The 18,417-nt window shown below is 39.0% G+C and overlaps 1 protein-coding gene across 1 annotated transcript in view; it reads left to right on the top strand.

Moving 5' to 3' along the window:
* Positions 1–18,417, top strand: part of EP400 (E1A binding protein p400) — a 141,611-nt gene that overhangs the window by 3,974 nt on the left and 119,220 nt on the right. Inside the window, exons 2-3 of the mRNA XM_027844122.1 lie at positions 13,564–13,700; positions 16,537–17,885. Of these exons, the coding sequence (XP_027699923.1) occupies positions 16,572–17,885 (1,314 nt within the window). The 5' untranslated portion in view covers positions 13,564–13,700; positions 16,537–16,571. The remainder of the gene's footprint in view (positions 1–13,563; positions 13,701–16,536; positions 17,886–18,417) is intronic.

The following is an 18,417-nucleotide window of genomic DNA, read 5'->3' as shown; positions in this document are numbered from 1 at the left end:
AGTGTCACATGAGAAGATCCAGGAATCAGGCAAGATTTCATTGGGTTGTAAAGAGAGGCAAAAACAGCATTATTGTCGCTGGAGTAGAACATAGACCACCTACCCAGAAAGAGGGAAGGAGGAATGTGTCCTGGCATTAAGGTTCAGTATGGTAATGATGGGGGATTTCAGTTATCTATGCATATGCTGCTGCTAAATGGAGAGCAGCTAATACTTTTTTGAATTTAATGATAGATAATTTCATTCTTTAAATGGTGGAAGCATTGCAAAGGAGAACTTCTGTTCTGGACTTGATTTACACCGGCAGGGGAAACTGCGTGCTGATGGAGAAATGATGCAACCATTCTAGGAGCACTCACAAAATTAGGCAGAAGGGGCAGCTAGGTGGCGTAGTGGATAGAGCACCAGCCCTGAAGTCAGGAGGACCAGAATTCAAATCTGGCCTCAGACCAAACGCTTGACACTTACTAGCTGTGTGACCCTGGGCAAGTCATTTAACCCTGATTGCCTCACTAAAAAAAAAGCAAAAACAAAACAAACAAACAAAAAAAACCCAGGCAGGTCTGAGGCATGCAGAGATTTTGGGAGAGCAGATTCCAAAGGATTCAGATAAAGCATGGCTAAGATGTGGACTGAAATTCTATAGTGAAAGCCTGTCCGGGAGAGGTATCTGAAGCCACAAAGAAAAACTGTTTTGATTAAGCTGAAAAAAAGGGAATCACCTAAAGGCACTGTTGTATATTTGTAGGGAATTATTTTAACTCATGGAGCTTTCATTTATTTTAAACATTTTTCCTTCATAGAATTCAACTTATATTGGTTTTTATTTTTAAAATTTTATTGTTATAACTTGTTTTGATAGTCATTTCCTGATATATTCCTACCTTCAATGAACTGTCACATATACTAAAAACAGTTAAGTAAAACCAATCAACCCAGTGGTCCATTGACAACTTATGCAGTATTCCACATCTCTAAGTCTTCCACCTCATTATTAGGGATGTGTGTTTCATTGTTCTCTACGATTGAGATTGGTCAGTATAATTAATTAATGCTGGTCTTTTATTGTTTTTATTTATATTATTTTAGTTATTTCTTTTTGTATATCGTATGTTCTTGCTTACTTCATTTTGTTATTGGTCCTATTTCACTTTGTATCAGTTCACATTAAGTCTTCCCAATGCTTTTCTGAATTCTCATGTTAAGTTCTTACAGTATAATAGTTACATGATATACATGATATATTACATTATATATACATTACATATAGTTATAATAGTTACATTACCTTCATATGCCATATTCCGCAATTGACCAGCAGTTCTCCAGTTGATGGACACCCACACTGATTCTGACTTTTTCTACTACAAAAAATGCTGCTCTGAATATTTTGTGGGGAATGTTTGTTTTTGGCCTTCTTAGGGTAGAGGCTAGTAGTGGGATATTTGGGTTAAAGGTTATGAATAGTTTAATGAATTTTCTTGCATAATTCAAAATTTTAATGGAGAGTTCCAAAAGAAATTTTGGAAGCAAGAGAATGTAATGGAAGACAACATACAAAAGTATGTTGCATAGCCCTTAGTCCTTCAGAAGGAGTTGAGGTTACCAAGGACCAAAAAACCAAGATTTTAAAATGTTCCTTATAGCTGTATTGAAGGCAAGAGGAGGATCAGAGAAGGATTGATGGAATCAAGGAGGGGAATGGAGTGATCACAGGTTCACAGAGTTAGAGTTCCAAAGGATCCTAAACGTTGAGGGAAAAGAGAGGTAACTACTCCAGTCTTCTTTTGCTTCTGGATTCTTTTTCAGGAATTTGTCCTGCATTTATTAGGTGCCTACGAAGACTAAAATGAAACATTCTCCACTTTCATGGAGCTTACATTCTATTGGGGAAAACAATATATGCACATACAAGTAAATACAAAATATATACACAGTAAACAAGGTAATTTGGGGGAGAAGGGTGACGGTAATATCTGGGGAAGGAATCATCAGAAAAGGCCTTACTCAGGAGGCAGCTGCATTTGGATTGAGTCTTGAAGGAGTCAGGGATTCCTGCGGGGAAAATGAGGAGAGGGGATGGGTGATGGGGACGAGACACTGGAAAGAGGACGTTGTGCTTGCAGAACAGCTGCTAGGCCGTTGTGACTGAAAGGTAGAATGTGGGAAGAAGAGTAATGTTGAATAAGCCGGGAAGGGCAAGCTGTAGCCGTTGAAGGGCTGTTGCTAAATGGGAAAGTTTGTATATTGTATATTCCTAGAACGGAATACACACTTATAGATATCTACTCTGTGCTAGGCACAGTGCTTTTTACAGGTATCTCATTTAATCTCAGTAATGCTTGGGAGGAGGCATTTACTATTATAATTCTCATTTCATAGTTGAGGAAACTGAAGGAGACAGAGGTTAAGTGACTTGCTTAGGGTCCCAAAGCTAGTAATTGTCTGAGGCCGAGTTTGAACTCAGATTTTTCAGACTCCACGTCCAATGTTCTGTTGATACACTGTGCCATCAGCTGCTTCTACCTAGATAGGGAGACACTGGAGTTTTTTCAGCAGCGGAGTGACATGGTTGGGCCTATGCTTTCGGAATATCAGTTTGACGACTGTGTGGAGAATGGCTTAGAAAAAGGAGAGACTGGAGGTGGGGAGAATAATTAGGAGACTTTTGCGGTAGTCTATGTGGGAGCAGGGGAAATAAGGATCTGAACTCAGGTGGCCTCTGAGTAGACAGAAGGGGTATTTGCAAGTGCTTTAGAGTTACGGTCTCTGTCCAAACTTTTTGGACAGGAAAGGACAGAATGAAAATGACCAGTGCAGAGTTGAAATCTTAGGCAAATAGGGGCATAGTAAGAAGGTACATGATTGCTTTGATGTGTTGAAGTCACCAGATGAGTTAATGTAGATATCACAAAAGTGCAGTGTTGTTTTTTCAACACATGTAGGCCAAAAATAAATTGTAGTTTTAAACATGAGTAACTCTTCCACCTAATTCTTCTTTTTTTTTTGTATCATTTTATCTGCCTAATTCATGGAAGATAGGGAGATACGAGGCTGGTATCTAGAGCTTTACAACTGGAAGCCAACTCAGTACTTTTATTTTACAGGTGGAGAAAGTGGGGCCAAAGAAAGTCAAGTGTCTTGCTTAAGTTACAAGGTACTGGCATGGTACAGGGTGGATATGAAGGTGAGCCACTGTCAGTTCTTAGAAAGATAATGGAGAGGAATTATAGGACAGGAGAGAAGGGAAAATATTGCCCCAGTTTTCAAAAAAGAGAAAGGAGGGTAGAATGTGCAAACCCTAGGCCAATGGATTTGACTTGGATTTCAAGAAAAATTCTAGAATGTATTAAAGAATTCTAGAATGCATTGTTAGTGAACATCTAGAAAAGGAAATGATGATTCTAAAGAGTCTGCCTCAGACTTCCTTAGGAGAAGGTCATGCTAGCCAGACTATCTTGACTGATGGATCTGAGGAATGTTAATGTGTGTATATAGTGTACTGAGGTTTTAGTGGGACTTTTACATTGTCTCTTCATTCTACTTTTGTGGATAGTAGAGAGATGTGATCTAGACAAGATTTTAGTTGGATGGACTTGGAACTGATTGAATGGGTGGACCAAAGAATAGTTATTTATGATTTATGAATTTAGGTCTGTTTAGAAAATCTGTAGTAGTATAGTTGTGCTTGGTTTGTGCTGTTTAATATTTTTATCAGTGTCTTGGATGAAGGCATAGATTACATGCATTTCAAATTTCGTGTCAAGGAATGGAAGGAATCTTAGAGGTCATATATAGTCCAAACCCATTATTTTGCAGCTCAGGAAATTAAGGTGCTCAGAGACATTAAGTAATTTTCCCAAGATCTCAGAAAGAGAAAGTGTGGTATTTGAACCCATGTCCCTCTGACTCCAAATACAGCCTTCTAAGAATCATTTGTACCATGTTGCCTCAGCAAATAGCAGGGAGGCCAGAGTGACTGCCTTGTAGAGTGTGTGAAGGGATGAAAGGCCCCATAAAGACTCTTTGTCTTCCCCTACCTCTCTATGGGATTGTGAGCCAGAAGCAAGGACTCTTCTTTTCATCTCTGAAAAGGTGAAATGCTTAGCTCAGTGTCTTATGCGTAGTAGGCACTTCATAACATTTTTGTTGAATCAAATTCAAGTTTGGGGAGGATTATGGTGGTCCATTCAGTGGTTACTCAAGGCCTGGTTTGGGAAGACCTTGATTGATTATTCTCCGTGATGATAACTGTATTTTTTTTTTTTGGTGAGGCAGTGGGGTTAAATGACTTGCCCAGGGTCACACAGCTAGTAAGTGTCAAGTGTCTAAGGCTATATTTGAACTTAGGTCTTCCTGCCTTCAAGGCCAGAGCTCTATCCACTGTGCCATCTAGCTACCCCCCATGCTGGTAATTGTAAAGGCTGGGTATCTGAAGCCTTTCCCTTCAATTATTATGGATTGTCTGTCTTTTTGAAGTGATTTGTTACCAGTATCTGAGGTAATGAATCTCACAGATTTATTACTTTATGTGTAAAAAAATAGTTTTATTTGTCCTAAACTTTTCAAGTTAATGTTCTAGTATATGGAGACTTGATAAAGAAATTCATGTTCATACTATGTCTTTCTTGATTCTAAATACTAATACCATGGATATTAAAGTTGGAAGGGATCTTAAATGTGATCTTGAACAACCCTCCTCCGAGTGCCTACTTTGGTTCTATTTGGCTGTTTGGAATTTATGAATCTTAATAGAGGATGGCAAAACTGTTAAAGAAGTCCATAACACTCTTAATAACAGACCAGTATTTCTTCATTATGAAATTATTTCTTTATATTCTAATAAAACATACCAATCTGCGTGTCCATGATTAGAATTTCAACATAGAAAAAGAAATCTTGGATCTTTAGAACGTGATTTGATATTGTTCCAGCAGCTGGTGGTACTATGCTTGAGAGTGCAGGATCTGAGTCAAGAAGATCTGAATTCAAATGTAGCCTCACTTAATAGCTGTGTGACCCTGGGCAAGGTATTTCACTTCTGTCTGCCTCAGTTTTCTCAACTGTAAAATGGGGATATAATAATAGTACCTTCTTCTTAGGGTTGTGAGGATGAGATAATATTTCTAATGTGCTGTGCAAACTTCAAAGTGCTTTATTATTATTATTTTTTCCCCAGCTCTTAGCTGGTGTCCTCTCTAACTTACAAATCTAAGTTCAACCTATGCTTTTTGATCCTCTGGTCTAATAGTTTTCTAAGTGTTTCATGTGTTAGTTTTCAGAGTGCATTTATACATTAATGAGTCAGCCAAGCAACAAATGTTTATTAATTATTATGTGCCTGTTATGTGCCAGGCACTGTGCTAGGTGCTAGGGATACGGTGACGTATGTGAAATAGTTCTTGCCCTCAAGGGGTTTGTGTTCCCTCTCTTTCTGACTCTCATTTTCTTTTTTAACTTCCATTCTCTGCCCCTCATTCTCTCTCATTGTTTCTCATTCTGTCTCTCCCTCACCCACTCTGTCTCTTTTCCCTCCCATCCCCTTCTCTCTCTCCCTTCACACACATATGTGTGTAGGTGTATTCAGAATAGATACCAGGTAATTTGGGAGAATACTACTAGTTGAGGGTATTAGTAAAGTTTTCCCTTAAGAAGAAGGTGGTACTTGGTGAGCTGAGTCTTGAAGAAAACTAGGGTTTGAAAGAGGGGGAGGGAAGTTGGCCAGTGCAAAGGCATAGAGACCAGATGAGGACCCTCCCTCCTCTGTCTTCCCCCTCACTCCCTCTCTCCCCCCCTTTTCATCTTCTTTTCTTGTGTTGTCTTTCCCTATTAGATTGTGGGCTCTTTGAGGGCAGGGCCTGACTTTTGCCTTGCTTTGTCTCCTCCAAGCTAAGCATTGTTCTTGGCACATAATGGGTGCTTAATAAATGTTTATTGGTTGATTGATGACTATTTACTGGAGTATATGGAGGAGATTAATATTGGAAATGTAGATTGGGGTCAGATTGTAAAGAGCTTTAAATGTCAAAAAGGACTTCATATTTGCTTCTAGAAGTATGGATGATTGTAGTTTACTTAGTAGGAGATGACATAGTTAGACGTATGCTTTAGGTAGATGTGTGGAGGCTAGATTTCGGTAGCAGACTTGAGGCAGTGAGACAAAAGACCTCCCCTACTACTTTAAACTTGAGGCAGAGATATCCTTCTACACTAAACAAAATAAACACTCAGAAAATACTTAGGGATCTATTTGTTTAGTTCACAATTTCTTTGTTTCTATCTAGAAATGCTTTTTGTAATTTCTGAATTTGGAGTGTGTATTGCTTAAAAAATTGAAAGAAACAACTGGATTAACATTTAATTAGTGGTCTTCTTTCTCAATTATAATCTTTCCTATCTAAATTATATAGATAATTGAACATTTAAAACCAGTGTTAATTATTAAATTTAAATGCCACGGGTGTTGTTTTTGTAACACCTTATAAAAAAACAATAGTTTTTTAATATCTAAATTTCTTAATGTAGATATCACAAAAGTGCAGTGTTGTTTTTTCAACACATGTAGGCCAAAAATAAATTGTAGTTTTAAACATGAGTAACTCTTCCACCTATTTCTTCTTCTTTTTTTTTTTGTATCATTTTATCTGCCTAATTCATGGAAGATAGGGAGATACGAGGTTGGTATCTAGAGCTTTACAACTGGAAGCCAACTCAGTACTTTTATTTTACAGGTGGAGAAAGTGGGGCCAAAGAAAGTCAAGTGTCTTGCTTAAGTTACAAGCCAGTTTTTCTTTCCATTGATTCTGTCGTACTTCATTATCTTCAGCAGCTGTTCCAAACTTCTATTCTCTTCACACTTCCTACACCAGTGATGTTAAACTCAAATAGAAAGGGGCCACTGGACTGTAATTAAGGATCCCTGTGTGCCACATATTGACATAGAAAACCAACATTATCTTTGTTCTGTTGTATTTTTATTTTTTTTGTTAAATACGTCCCAGTTACATTTTAATCTAATTGGGCTATATTCAGTCCATCCCCCATATTTGACACCTTTGTTCTACACTATTCCCTCCCCTCTTCCTTTTCCCCCTTTCCCCTCTTACTTTATTGAGAAAATTGAGGGCTTCCCCCATCTTGAGTCTTTTCATTCTTTTTCTAAAGTTCAGAACACCTTTACATTTTCCTCTCTTCTTTCCTCCTTTTCTCTAACCTCCAGGAGTTTTTTTTCCTTGCCAAGGCCAACCCTTTCACTTGTATCCTTGATCCTATTAACTGGCATTCCTGTATGGAGTTTGACACTTCTGTCATGTCTCCTCTATTCTCTCCTCCACCCCATTTTCAATATCTCTTTATCTACTCTTAGTTCTTGTTACTTATAAATAATTCCATGCTTATCATTCATCTGTACAGAACCTTCACTTGGCTCTGCTACCCCCCAGGCTCTCATCCTCCATCTCCCTTCCCTTCCACAAACTTAGAGAAAACATTTTCTTCAGGCAGTTGCTTCTTCTGCTTCCTCTCCTCTCACTCCCTTCATAGCTTTTTGATTTCTGACCACTTCACTGCTTTATCTGAGGTTAATAACAATTTTTTAATTCCTAAATTTAATGACTTTTTCTCAAGTCTCATCCTTCTTGACCTCTTTGCAGCTTTTTACTTTGTTGACTACCTCCTCCTCCTGGATATTCTCTTTTCCATTGGCTTCTCTAACATGGCTTTCCTGATCTGAAAAGACTACTCGATTTGTCATCAGGGAATATAGGGAACCTCTGAGGGTCTCTTTTTTTTCTTATATGGATAAAGGAGGGAATCCAATTAAAATGACTTCTGATACCCTTCTATATCTAAATCTGTGATTCTTTGTTGGATCATCATTTCCTTCTCCTTTGCTGTGGTTGTCTATCAAACTTCATCTTGGATTCTCTCTCTCTTTTCCTCTCTTCCTCTCTTTCTCTCTCCCTCTTCTTGATTATTTAATCAGCTCCTATGGATTCAGTTACCGTTCTGTAGATGATTATAGAGCTTAGTCTCCCTTCTGAGCTTAAGGCTGCTGGTCATCTCCACTTTGATATTCCCTTAGGCATTTTGAACTCAACATGTTCAAAAGAGAACTCATTATCTTCACCCTGAAATCCACCTTTTCTTCACACTTCCTTATTTCTGTTGAGGGTACCACCATCCTTCTAGATATCCAGGTTTAGTCATTTTCCATTATTTGCTCATTTTCATTCCTCTATTTCCAATCTCTTGCTAAGTAAGTCTTTTTCAGTTCTGTTGCCATAAAATCCCTTTGAATACCCTTATTTTCATTCAGTATAGCTTCCACTCTAGATTAGGCCTTTATCATCTTTCATTTGTGCTGTTGCAACTGCCTCGTTATTGGTTTTCATAAGATCTTCAGTTTTTTCCCTCTGATCCATTGTTCACACTGTGCCAAAAGAATCTTTCTAAACCTGCAACTCTCCTCAGGGGACTCCCTAAGATAGAGAGGCAGTGTGGTGCAATGGGAAGAGCACTGGTTCTGGAATCAGTTTCAAATGTTATTTCTGATCTCTACTACCTGTGTGCTTTTGTGCTAGTTAACTTAATCTTCCTGGGTCTCAGTTTCTGCCTGTGTAAAATGAAGGGGTTGGACTAAATGGACTTTTAAGATCCCTTCCAGATTGAGATTGATAATGCTATGATAAAATACAAACTCAGCTTGCCATTTAAAGGCCGTCACAGTCTGGTTCCAGTTTACCTTTTCAGATTTAGTCATTTTATTAATATCTTTTGTTTTTGTCTCACCTCCATTTCCAGATATCTCTTTTCTCTCTCTTATGCCCAGTGTGTTATCCCTTATAACAAAGCACAAAAGAAAGAAAAAAAGGAAGTTTGGCTAAACTGATTTAGACATCAACTGATTCTGGCAGCTGTGCACCCAAGGACCTCTACCCACAAAGGGCCGAAGAAGGGAGGGCATTTCTGTGTGTGTGTGTGTGTGTGTGTGTGTGTGTGTGTGTGTGTGTGTGGTAATCAGGGTTAAGTAATTTGCCCAGGGTCACACAGGTAGTGAGTATCATGTGTTTGAGGTCACATTTGAACTCAGGTCCTCCTGACTCCAGGGTCAGTACTTTATCCACTGTACCATCTAGCTGCTTTTCTTTTTTTTTTTTTTTTTTTAATGGGGAGACCATTTCTTACCTCTTCCCTAGGGCTAAACTTATAATCATCACCAGTCACTTTCTTTTTCTTTCCTTAAAAAAGGTTATGGTTCTTTACATTTACATTGTTGTAGTCATTATGTTTATTATTTTTCTGCTTTCGTTTACTTCGCTTTGTATCCGTTCCTGTAGGTCTTCTCATGATTCTCTATATTTTTCACGTTCATCATTTCTTACAGTGCAATATAATTTCATTATATTCATGTACCATAAAGGAGTTTTGGTCTGGGGTGTCACAGGGGTGATGAATTATTGTATTGGACAGTCAACTGACAGTGAAATATTGGGAAGCAATGATAGCAATGATTTGATTACTGTCCCCAGAGCAAGAGATGGAAAACAGGGGCATAGGGGGCTGGGAGAGAGTCAAGGATATCAGGTAAGTGGTAGGATGACCTAGGTGGATGGCTGAATGGGATGGGAGGTGAAGCATAATCTGGGGTATGAAACCAGCTGAATATATAGTAGGCCAAGAGCCCCCTTAGTTTGCAAGTAGCTAATCAACGAATATTTATTAAGAACTTACTATTCCTGGCACTGTGCTAAGCATTAGGGAGATGACATATGAATATATAATATATATTTTCAAAATAAATAAAAGATAGTTTTGGGAGGGGCTTTGCTAACAGCTGAGAAGACTAGGAAAAAGGTTTCATGAAGAAGCTGGTGGTTTGAGCTAAGTCTTGAAGTAAATGAAGAATTCTTTTTTTTTTTTTTTTTTAGTGAGGCAATTGGGGTTAAGTGACTTGCCCAGGGTCATACAGCTAGAGAGTGTCAAGTGTTTGGTCTGAGGCCAGATTTGAACTCAGGTCCTCCTGACTTCAGGGCCAGTGCTCTATCCACTGCACCACCTAGCTGCCCCAGGAAATGAAGAATTCTAAGAAGCAAAGATGAGGAGGGAGTACATTTCAGTTATAGAAGACAGTCATTGCAAAAGTATGATGAGCGGGGAATAGAATAACAAGGAGGCCAGGATGGATGAATCAAAGAGTATGAGGACGGGAGTAAAGTGCATGAAAGCTGGCAAGTTGTAAAGTACTTTAAATGTCAAACTGAGGAATTTATACTTGATTAGATGTCCATGGTCAGACCTGCACTTCAGGAAGGTCAGCCTTGACAGCTGAGTAGAGAGAGGATGGAGAGTTGAGGGGAAAGGCTATAATCAGGGATATCATAGAGGAGGCCATTAAAATAGTCCAGGGGAGAGGTGATGAGGGCTAGCACCAGGCTGGTTACCCTTTGAGTGGGGAGAAGAGGCTGTATTTGAGAGATGTTATAGAAATCTAGATATAGATTTGGTAAAGGTGAGCAAGAGTGAGGAGTCAAGGATGAGATTGAAGCTGTGACTCTAGGGGCACTCAGTTTCCAATCTTCCCTCCCTTCTTTTATCTAGGTATTTGATAGAAGTTGACTTTGTATCCCTGGTGCTTAGTAGGTCTTTAATGAATGCTTGTTGAATGAATGAAGAATGGTAAAGTGGGAACCAAGACTTAGGTCTTCTGACTCCAGGCTCTTTGTGCTATGTCATTGACCTGAATTAATTGAGAATGAGAAGACTGACTGGATTGGGAGAAGCTGAGATATTCAGTTTTACTGAGGTCTAAGGGTAACTCATTTTTAGTTCCTTAGTCTTGGATTGTAGGACAAATTTGGTCTTGTTTTTCCCTTAGTTCTTGCCTCCTTTCTCCTGTCTTTCGGATACCCAGTGCCCTTAGGTTGGCACTTTATCAAAGGATCATAGGACCCAGATTTAGAGCTGGAACTTAGAGGTTGTCTAGTCTAGTGATCTCCAAATTTTTTAATTGTATCCCCTTACCAGTTAAAAAAAACTGAGCATGTATCCTCTCTATGTTATTTACTCATAAATTATGCATATATATTGTTGTGCTGCTAATTTTATACATTATAAAACTTATGCAAAAGTAGAAATCACAGAAGTTATGATAAAGTAATATTTTATCGTAAAGTCAATAGGAAGTTAGTGAAATTTATTGAGTAGGGAAGTGACATGGTCAGACCTGCACTTTAAGATGATCATTTTGGCAGCTTTGTGGAAAATTGATTGGAGAGGGGAGACATGAAGCAGAGGGACCGCTTAAGAGGCCACCATACTAGTTCTGGAGAAAGATGACAAAGGCTTGAACTAAGGTTTTCTGAGAGAAGATTTTTAAGAGGTTTCTTAAGGCCTTAGAGAAGAGGAGATGAATGGGAGAGATGTGGAAGCAGAAATGACGAGATTTGACATATAGATTGACTATATGGAGTGAGGGAAAATGAGGGGGTCAGGGGCAACTTGTAAAACATGAAGGACGATAGTGCCCTTAATAGATGTAGAGAGCTGGGGAGAGAAGTAGTTTTCTTTTTCTTTTTCTTTTTTTTTTTGGGTGAGGCAGTTGGGGTTAAGTGACTTGTCCAGGGTCACACAGCTAGTATCATGTGTCTGAGGCCAGATTTGAACTCAAGTCCTTCTGACTCCAGGGCCAGTTCTCCATCCATTGTGCCACTTAGCTGCCCCGAAAAGCAGGTTTTGAGACAAAAGGTAACAAGTTCTGTTTTGGGCATGTTGAGTTTGAAATGTCTACAGACATCAGGTGTGAAATATCTAGGAGTTAGTTGGTGATGTAGCAGTAGAGTTGAGGGGAGAGATTAGATCTGTAGTTATAGATCTGAGAACCATATGTAGAGAGATGATAACTAAACACTTGGAAGCTAATGAAATCACCAAGTTGAGAGAGTGTAGAGAGAATAGAGAAAGGAAGCTCAGGACAGACCCTTGGGGTGTAACACCTGTTAGGAAGTATGATGTGAATGATGCAACAAAGGAGACTGAGAAAGGGGAGTTAAATCAGCAGAAGACTGCTCCCAAAGAGGATCAGTGACATGTTAATCCTGAGAGGAGAGGGTATATAGAGGGGAGAGGATGAGTTGTAGTGTCAGATGCTACAGATAGGTCAAAAAATGACAGAGATTAAGAAAAGGCTATCAGATTTGGCAGTTAAGAGTTACTGCCAAATGAAGAACATTTTCGGTTGAGTGGATTATTCAAGGATAACAAGGAAGTTGAAAACCTGGGATATTGGAAAGATAGTGGTGCTATGTATAGAAGGGGATGGGTTTGAGATTATTTATTTATTACATTATTTAAGATAATGTAATGGCAGCCCATCCATATTTGTTCATCCTGTGCTAGTCTTTTCTAATAAAAAATAAAAGGTGTGCATGGGAATTTACTCACTGAGTAAATTATACCCCAAGCACAGCCAGGTCTTAGGGGTGCCTGAGTAGCCACAAGATGAAGGGAAGCAGGGCAGGGTGTGGAGACACTGGTTTTGGACTAGGTTATAACCGGCTTTTGGGCCCTCCAGGCTATTCCCCGAAGTTTAGGAAGGACAATTTGGGAGGGGCATAGGGGATTATTGGGGGGTATTGAACACTGGGATGTGAACCCATCTTTTATATAAGAAGTCTTTGCTGTTTCCTCTGAAACTTTGAAATTTTGTCATTTCTAATGGCACAATAATATTCAAAGAAAGAGGAAACTTGGAAAATAAGGCAGTGACCATCTATAGGGGAATGGTTAAATGAATTATGAAATATGAAATATTTCCAAGTTTTTGCTGTTATGAAAAAGGCTGCTATAAATATTTTGTACATATGGTCCTTTTCTTCTTTCTTTGATCTCTTTTGGAGGTACAGGCCTAATAGTTGTGTTGGAGAGGGGGCTGGTCTCAAAGGGTTTCATAGAGTAGTGACTTTTGGGATACAGTTTGAAATTGCTTCCTGGAATGGCTGGATCAGTTCATAGCTTCGCCACCAGCATGTGAAGATGCTTGTTTTCTTGTAGTCCCTCCAGCATCGCTCATTTTCCTCCTTTGTTATCTTTACTAGTCTGAAAGCTGAGATGTGGAACTAATTTGTATTTCTCTAACTGTGATTTAAAACATATCTAGTTGTTAATTGCTTCGTTTTCTTCCTTCAAAAACTGTTCCTACCCTTTGCCCATTTATCTTTTGGAGAATGGCTCTTAGTCCTCTAAATTTGAATAAGTTCCTTATATATTCCTGTATATGACACTTTATCAGAGAAATTTGCTGCAAAAATTTTTGTTACCCATTTTCCTAATTTTAAATGCATTAATTTTGTTGTGCAAAATTGTTTTCATTTTATATAATCAAAATTTTCCATTTTATCTTCTGTAATTATTAACTGTTCCCCTATCCATAGGTCAGAAAGGTAGCTTCTTCCTTGCTCCTCCAATTTGCTTCTAATGTCAACTTGTATGTCTAAATCATAAAAACTTTTGGGTTTTATCTTAATATATGGCATGAGCTGTTGGTCTATATCTAATTTCTTTCAGACTGCTTTCCAACAAAGCCCAAACTTTGGAGACTACTGATCTAGTCCAACCCACTCATTTTGCAGATGGGGAAACTGAGGCCCGGAGATGATGTGATTTGTCCAAGATAAATGCTGATTGAACAGATGAGCTAATCAGTAAGTGTTTTTTTTACCTTCTATGGGCATAGTACTGTATTTAGTGTAAAAGAAAATTTAAATAAGCATAAGCCATGGTCCCTGCTCTCAAGGAGTATAGTTTGTGGTTAGAGAGAATGAAAAATGAAAAAGCAATACAAGATAATATGTAATTGGGTTTAAAGAAAGAAATCACAGTGGACTGGAGGAGGTCGAAAAATGGGCTGGATAGCACTTGGATAGGCTAGAGTGGAGGAGAAAGCATTTGACCTTGTAAGGGGAATGGTGTGAATGCTGAGGGTTGATTATACAGTATCCGTTTAGAAGTTGGGCTTCTTTTGAGGGTGATACTGGCTGGAAAGGTAGATTGGGAAGGGTAGAGAAGGGAATAAGCATTTATATAGTACCCACCATGTGCCAGGCACTGTGCTAAGCACTTTACAAATATTATCTCATTTGATTAGAATTGGGCTAAGTAGTTTGGACATTATCTTTCTCTGTGCAGTGTTTTAGATGAATATTCTAATACTGGGTTAATTTATTAGTATGTAAAGTTTGTAAGTTTGATATTTTGGTTATAGTGTAAGATTAGTTGACTTAGTAATCTTTTTGCCCTTGTGAGCTAAGATGTTTCTAATGTCTAACAGTTATTAAAGATAATGAAACTTTTGTTTTCAAGGACAAAAACTTTCTGTTCAGGGAATTCTTTTCTTCCTTATTATTAGCAGGCTAATTTTTTAATGAGTTGTAACTAATGCATCAGCATTAATTTATTTTGACACATCTTTGTATCAGATGTTGTAACTTTACCTAGTTCTTTAAAGAGGTAACTTTCATTGTGGGAACTACTTGGCAACTTAACAGATAAGTCCTGATGAGTTGCTTGCAGTACATATTATTTAATGATTTGCCTGGAATAACATAGTGAATGTCAGAAGTGAGATTAAAACCCGGGGCTTCCCATCTCAAAGCTCAACAATTGATCTCTGCCACCTCCCATCTTTAGAAATTGTTTTGATAAATAACTGCAGGCAAGAGAAAGAAATATGTTATCTTAGCCTCAGATTAAAATTATTTTTCTCTTTGACATTAATGTTTCTTACTGTGGGTATCTTGATTTGATGGAAGGAACATGAGACCTGATGGCACAGAATGTGGTTCTGCTCCGCTTACAGATTTCTCATTTTTTCAAGTCATTTCCTTTCTCTGGGTCTCAGTTTCCTCATCTATAAAAGGACCAGGGGTGTTAGACTTCTGAATTCTTCTGAATTCACTTCCATTTCTAATCATCTAGATTCTATGCAGGCATTTAAATGTCCATTTTTTCCCTTTTGTACTACAGATAGACAGAGTTTTTTGAGTTATCTTTGATGTCTCTCCAATTTATCTTGTATATATTTTATTTATACAAAATTGTTTGCATGTCATGTACTTAATATTTGATCCAGGAAGAAATAGGGAGCCCCTGGACTCTGTTGAGCCAGGGAGTAACATAGTTAGACCTGTGCTTTAGGAAAATCTCTTTGGCAGCTGAGTGGAAGATGGGTTGGAATAGGTAGAGATGACTCAGGGAGACCAATTAGAAAGCTCTTTTAATAGTCTAGGCAAGAGATGATAAAAGCTTGAACTAGGGTGGTGAAGATGTGGTAAAGAAAGAAATGACAGGATTTGGCAACTGCTTGGATATGTGGGCTGGTGAGTGAGAGAGAGGAATTGAGGATGACATGAGATTGTGATCCTGGGTGACTTGAAAGATGGACAATAATTGGGAAATTCAAAAGGAGAGAGAGTTTTTGGGGAAAGACAGTGAGTTATGTTTTAGACATGGGTTTAGACGTCTATTGGACATCCAGTTTGAAATTTCCAACCGTCAGTTGATGATGCAGTACTGAAGCACGGGAGAGAGACTAGGTCTGGATAAATGATTCTAGGAATTTTCTGCATATCGATGATAATTGGACTCATGGGAGCTGATGAGATCACTAAGTGAGAGAGGCAGGAGAAGAGAATCTAGGACTGAGCATTGGTGGACACTCAAGAAGAGTGAGCATGTAGGGCCAGCTAGATGGCGCAGTGGATAAAGATCTGGCCTTGGAGTCAGGAGAACCTGAGTTCAAGTGCAGCCGCAGACATTTGATACATACTAGCTGTGTGACCACGGGCAAGTCACTTAACCCCAATTGCCTCACTTAAAAAAAAAAAAAAAGAGTGAGCATGGTGTAGAAGAAGATTGCACAAAAGTGACCAAGACTGGTAGTGGAACCAAGAGAGTAAGAAAGTCATGAAAATGCAGAGGGAGAATGTACCCAGAAAGAGAAAAGTTATCAACGTTGGCAAATGCTGGTTGAACCTGTGCACTGGGATTATCAATTTAGCACTGTGTGGAGAATGGTTTTTAGAAGGGAAATACTGGAAACAGGGAGACCAATTAAAAGGCAAGAGGTGTTGAGGACCCATTCTAGGGTCATGTGATGTGACTAGAGAAGAGGGTTCAATGTCAGGAGATGTTGAGGAGAGGGGGAACTGACAGGACTTGGTAACTAACTGATTGGATATCAAGGATGATAGTATGAAGACTGGAGCAAGACCCCTAGGTTGTAGTCTAGTTGTATGTGTTTGAGAATTAAAGAATGCAAATGTTATAAGTGTTTTGGCTTGTCTTGGCTGAATTAAAAATAATCAGCTTTTCTTAACTCCCTGTTTGATTAATTTCCTGCTTTGGAATTCTAAAAACTAGTGAATAATTAAAATATTCAACAACTCTAGTACTTTGACTTTTATCACACTAAATGAATGATAATTAAAAATAGTGTTTTTGCTGTCAAACAACTCAATTTTAATTTTTTCTTTTCTTTAGGATAGTATTAAATTGGAAGAAAAAAGGAAGCGATAATGCACCATGGCAATGGTTCTCAGAATGTCCAGCTTCAGAGGTCCAGGTCCTTCACAGGCAGTGAAGGGGAAGACCAGCAGTCCCATTCAAATCTACCCCAGTCCCCTGCAGCTCCATTTGCTCCTTCAGCAAGCCCATCTGCACCACAGTCGCCCAGTTACCAAATACAGCAGCTTATGAGTAGAAGTCCAGTAACTGGTCAGAATGTAAACATTACACTTCAGAATGTTGGACCAGTAGTTGGAGGAAACCAGCAGATCACTCTAACCCCTTTGCCAATCCCCAATCCAACTTCTCCAGGTTTTCAGTTTAATTCTCAGCCAAGGAGGTTTGAGCATGGCTCCCCATCCTACATACAAGTTACCTCCCCGTTACCCCAACAAGTCCAGTCTCAAAGCCCAACCCAGCCCACCCCTGGGCCAGTGCAGGCCTTACAGAGTGTACGGGCAGGCACTCCTGGCCCGGGACTAGGTATCTGCAGCTCCAGCCCCACTGGAGGCTTTGTGGATGCCAGTGTCCTTGTGAGACAGATCAGTTTGAGCCCTTCGAATGGTGGACACTTTGTATATCAGGAGGGCTCAAGCATTGCCCAGATTGCTCAGGGAGGACAGGTTCAACTCCAGCATGCGGGGGCCCCTATTACCGTTCGAGAACGCAGACTTTCACAGCCCCACACCCAGACAGGCGGCACCATTCATCATCTTGGACCCCAGAGCCCGGTAGCTAGTGGTGCCAGTATGCAGCCTTTGACTAGCCCTAGTCACATTGCAACGACCAGCTTGCCACCCCAAATCAGTAGTATTATTCAAGGACAACTGATTCAACAGCAGCAAGTGTTTCAAGGACAGCAGTTGAATAGACCTATGGGGTTTGAGAGGCCTTCGGGTGTCTTAATATCTGGAGTTGGAGGCTCTTCAGCCTTTGGGATGACTTCACCACCCCCTGGACCTACCAGCCCTTCTAGAGCAGCTGTACCACAGGGTCTTTCCAGCCTTCCTCTTGCTCCTGCAGGAAGTATAGGAGTGAAAAAAGTACCTAAAAAATTGGAGGAAATTCCACCAGCGTCTCAAGAAACAGCTCAAATGAGAAAGCAATGCCTGGATCATCATTACAGAGAAATGGAGGCTCTGAAAGAAAACTTTAAGGAGTATTTGATTGAATTATTTTTCTTGCAGCATTTTCAAGGGAATATGATGGATTTCTTAGCTTTTAAGAAAAAACACTATGCACCCTTACAAGCATATCTTAAGCAAAATGATTTGGATCTTGAGGAAGAGGAGGAGGAGGAAAAATCTGAGGTTATCAATGATGAGGTAAGAAATTTAATTCTTAATAATTTAGAGGAGAAATGTCAAGGAGGACAAAGTCTATGAAATGGTAAATAATAAAATATTTGTATCAATTTGATATTTTTAAGAGTTTAGTTGTAGAAGGATCTTATTCATAAAGATTGATATTGTTAAGAATGTATTTTTCTTAAGTTCTTTTTTTCCTATAGGAAGGAACAGTGGCTGTGTTTTGAAAGGGAACAGTGACGATGGTGATTTTTGTAGTTGTAAAGACATCTAAAATGTTTTCATTTAAAAACAGGGCTTTCAGCTTGGTTCATCTAACCAAACTGATTTGACTAATTTTTTTTCTTCAATCTAGGCTCTTGGCTGGTGACTTGAATGGTGTTTTGGAGAGTATATAATAGCTCAGTAAACATATTCAGGTTTCTTCTCTAGGTTCTGTACCTTATTCCTTAGGGGTGGACTGATCACTAAATAAACATACACAAAAACATCCATTTGCTTCTAAAAAAAAAGCTGTTGTTACTATTTTACCTATGGGTTTCCTCCTCAC

This window comes from Vombatus ursinus, unplaced genomic scaffold, assembly GCF_900497805.2.
Source record: "Vombatus ursinus unplaced genomic scaffold, bare-nosed wombat genome assembly UNPS02014935.1, whole genome shotgun sequence".
Taxonomy (NCBI): Eukaryota; Metazoa; Chordata; class Mammalia; order Diprotodontia; family Vombatidae; genus Vombatus; species Vombatus ursinus.
Note: the sequence above shows the minus strand (reverse complement) of the source record. Positions and strands in the feature narration are given on the sequence as shown.